This window comes from Onychomys torridus, chromosome X (assembly GCF_903995425.1).
Source record: "Onychomys torridus chromosome X, mOncTor1.1, whole genome shotgun sequence".
In the NCBI taxonomy this organism is placed as follows: domain Eukaryota; kingdom Metazoa; phylum Chordata; class Mammalia; order Rodentia; family Cricetidae; genus Onychomys; species Onychomys torridus.
The window spans coordinates 50,719,447-50,722,085 of record NC_050466.1 but is presented as its reverse complement, the minus strand read 5'-3'; the positions used below and the strand labels follow the sequence as shown (position 1 = coordinate 50,722,085).

General features: G+C 56.8%; 1 protein-coding gene across 1 annotated transcript; it reads right to left on the bottom strand.

The window, feature by feature from the left end:
- Positions 1–267: 267 nt before the first annotated feature.
- Positions 268–1,800, bottom strand: LOC118574631 (paraneoplastic antigen Ma6E-like). Its single transcript, XM_036175571.1, has one exon. The coding sequence runs from the start codon at positions 1,798–1,800 to the stop codon at positions 268–270; it is 1,533 nt and encodes a 510-aa protein (XP_036031464.1).
- Between the last annotated feature and the right edge of the window lie 839 nt (positions 1,801–2,639).

Genomic DNA, 2,639 nt, shown 5'->3' with positions numbered 1-2,639 from the left:
GAGCTTCTCTTTCTGGTGCTTCTTCAGAGAGAACTTTATTCATACCCCCACCCCCATTCTGGAGATCATTACTCACATTTTCTCTTTCCTAGGGCTCCAGATAGGCCTCCTTCCAGGACAATGGTTTCTGGCAATGTCCTCATTCTTTGGGGAACCATCTCAGGGAACCTTCCCACTGGCTTCTGGTGCTGTGCTTAAGGTGTCTAGGGAGGACCTACTAAGGTAGGAACATGTATGTCTTCTGGAGAAAACGCAGCTGGCCTGGGTTTATATCAAGAAAGCAGACCTGGAGATTATGGCACAGGGCAGGAGAGGACTGAGCAGAGCTTTGGCTGGAGCGAGGACTGAAGGAGCCATAGTGGGCCTTGCCTGGCCTGAGCCAGCAGGGGCCGATGCATTTTCATCTCTCTGGGTGACTGGGAAGACCTTGGCCTCATCAGGGTCAGGGCCTGCCTTTATGGCACCATCACTATCAGGAGCAGGCTCAGCAGCCTGCTCAAGAACAGCAGCAGCAGCCTGGCCAGCATCTTCACCAGCTGGTAGAGCCTCTCCAACAGCGGGGGCAGGCTCAGCACCCCCAACACTGACAAGGGCAGCCTGGGCCACATCCAGCTCTCCACCATGCACTTCCACCCCTTCCCCCACTGGGACCACCGCATTTTCAGCCAGAGCTGCCTCCCACGCCTCAGTCTCTCGGACAAGCCTGAGCAGCCCCACAAAGCCAGGTGGCCGCCTCTCCAGCCGCATCCTTCTCAGGTTGTTCTGCAGCATCTGGTTGGGCCGGGCCCGCATCAGCACCTGCCGTACCCTCGCCTGATCCACCATTGCAGGCTGGATGGCCCCCTTCTCCAGGGCCATCTGCAGCAGACCTTCCAGGCGCATCACATAGGCAAAGAGGGTCTCCTGAGGCCGCTGGGAGCAAGTCAGGAACTTCAGCCGAGCGGTCATCGCGGCATCCTTGTTGCCAAACACCTGCACCAGTGCAGCCAGGCAGTCCTGTGCAGGGGTGTCTGGATGCTCTTCCAGAAGCTCACACAGGAGATCCAGGGCAGGGCCCCCCAAGCTCTCCACCAGCCGCCGCCGCCTCTCCCTCTCGGATATGTGGCGCCACAGGTATAGCATGTCATTGGCATGGTCCAGCCAGCTCTCGAAAGACTGACCCCCACAGCCGGGCTCTTCCATCCCAGAGAAGTGTCTCAGTTCCTGGTAGGCCATGTTTTCCAGGATGGGCTGCAGGGCTTGGCTCCACTGCTGGGTCCAGACTCCAGCCCCATGTGCCCCTCCTACCACATCAAAGGCCCCTTCCTCTCCTGAACCTCCTGCCTCACCTGCGGCTCCTGCCAATCCCACAGCTCCTATAATGCCTGCAACTCCCATGTCACCTGCAGCTCCCTCCTCATCTGACATTCTTGCCTCACCTACAGCTCCTGCTTCACCCACAGCCCCTCCACCATCCACAGATCCTTCATCACCCGCAGACCCCTCATCACTCCCAGACCCTTCATCACCCACAGACTCCTCATCACCCGCAGACCCCTCATCACCTGCAGACCCCTCATCACCCGCAGACCCCTCATCACCTGCTCCTGCCTCTAAAACGCCTCCTTCTCCTGCAGCTCCTACTTCACCTGCAGCTCCTACCCAACCCATAGCTCCTATAACACCTGCAACCCCCATGTCACCTCCAGCTCCTTCCTCATCAGACATTCTTGGAGCCCCTGCCTCAACTACATCATCTTCCTCATCCATAGCCCCCTCATCTGACAGTCTTGCTTCATCTATTCCTCCTGCCTCATCCATAACTCCTCCCTCATCCTCTGCTCCTTCCTCATCTGACACTCTTGCCTCAGCTGCAGCTCCTTCCTCGGCTGCTCTTCCTGCCTCATATATAACTCCTTCCTCACCCTCTGTCTCTTCCTCATCTGACACTCTTGCCTCAGCAGCAGCTCCTTCCTCCTGTAGGAAGGAGGCAGGAGGAGCTGCACCTGCTCCTCCTTCCTCACCCTCTGTCTCTTCCTCATGTGATACTTTTGCCTCATCCTCAACGCCTTCCTCAGCTGCTCCTCCTGCCTCACCCACAGCCCCTGTCTCATCTACATCGCCTTCCTCAACTGCAGCCCCTGATGTACCTGAAGCCCCTGCCCCACCTGAAGCCCCTTGCAAAGCTTGCCCATGAGCCTGTGCAGGGAAACTGAATGTACCCTGTAACTCGATATCAGGGACCTGAGGCAGGAAGATCACAGTCCAGGGCCCCCTAGCACTTGGTATTTGTCGGGGGATCAAACTTTGGTTTAAATTGTCAGCGAATCCAACCAAAGCGACCTTTGCCCCAATCTCCTTTCTTAAGACCTTGCCAAGCACTCGGTACCTGCCCAGGGGCCTGAGGGCAGCCTGCACAGCCTCCTGGAATTCTTCTTCTTCACAATCATCAGGGATGCCCAGGATGAGTAGTAAGTACTGGACATTTGTGCCTATCCTCCCACACTAGTCCTTCAGAATCACCAGCACCATAGCAGGGGACCTGGGTGGACAGAGCATGATTGGAGAAGAGTATGTGCTGAGTGTCAGTCTCTGCAGTGGTCTGTGAGTGCAAAAAAGAAAATTGGTGCCAGAAAGCCGAGACTCCACCATCTACAACA

Excerpts from the sequence above, each read along its gene's own strand:
- LOC118574631 (XM_036175571.1), bottom strand. The coding sequence starts at position 1,800 with ATGGATGAGGCAGGAGGAATAGATGAAGCAAGACTGTCAGATGAGGGG.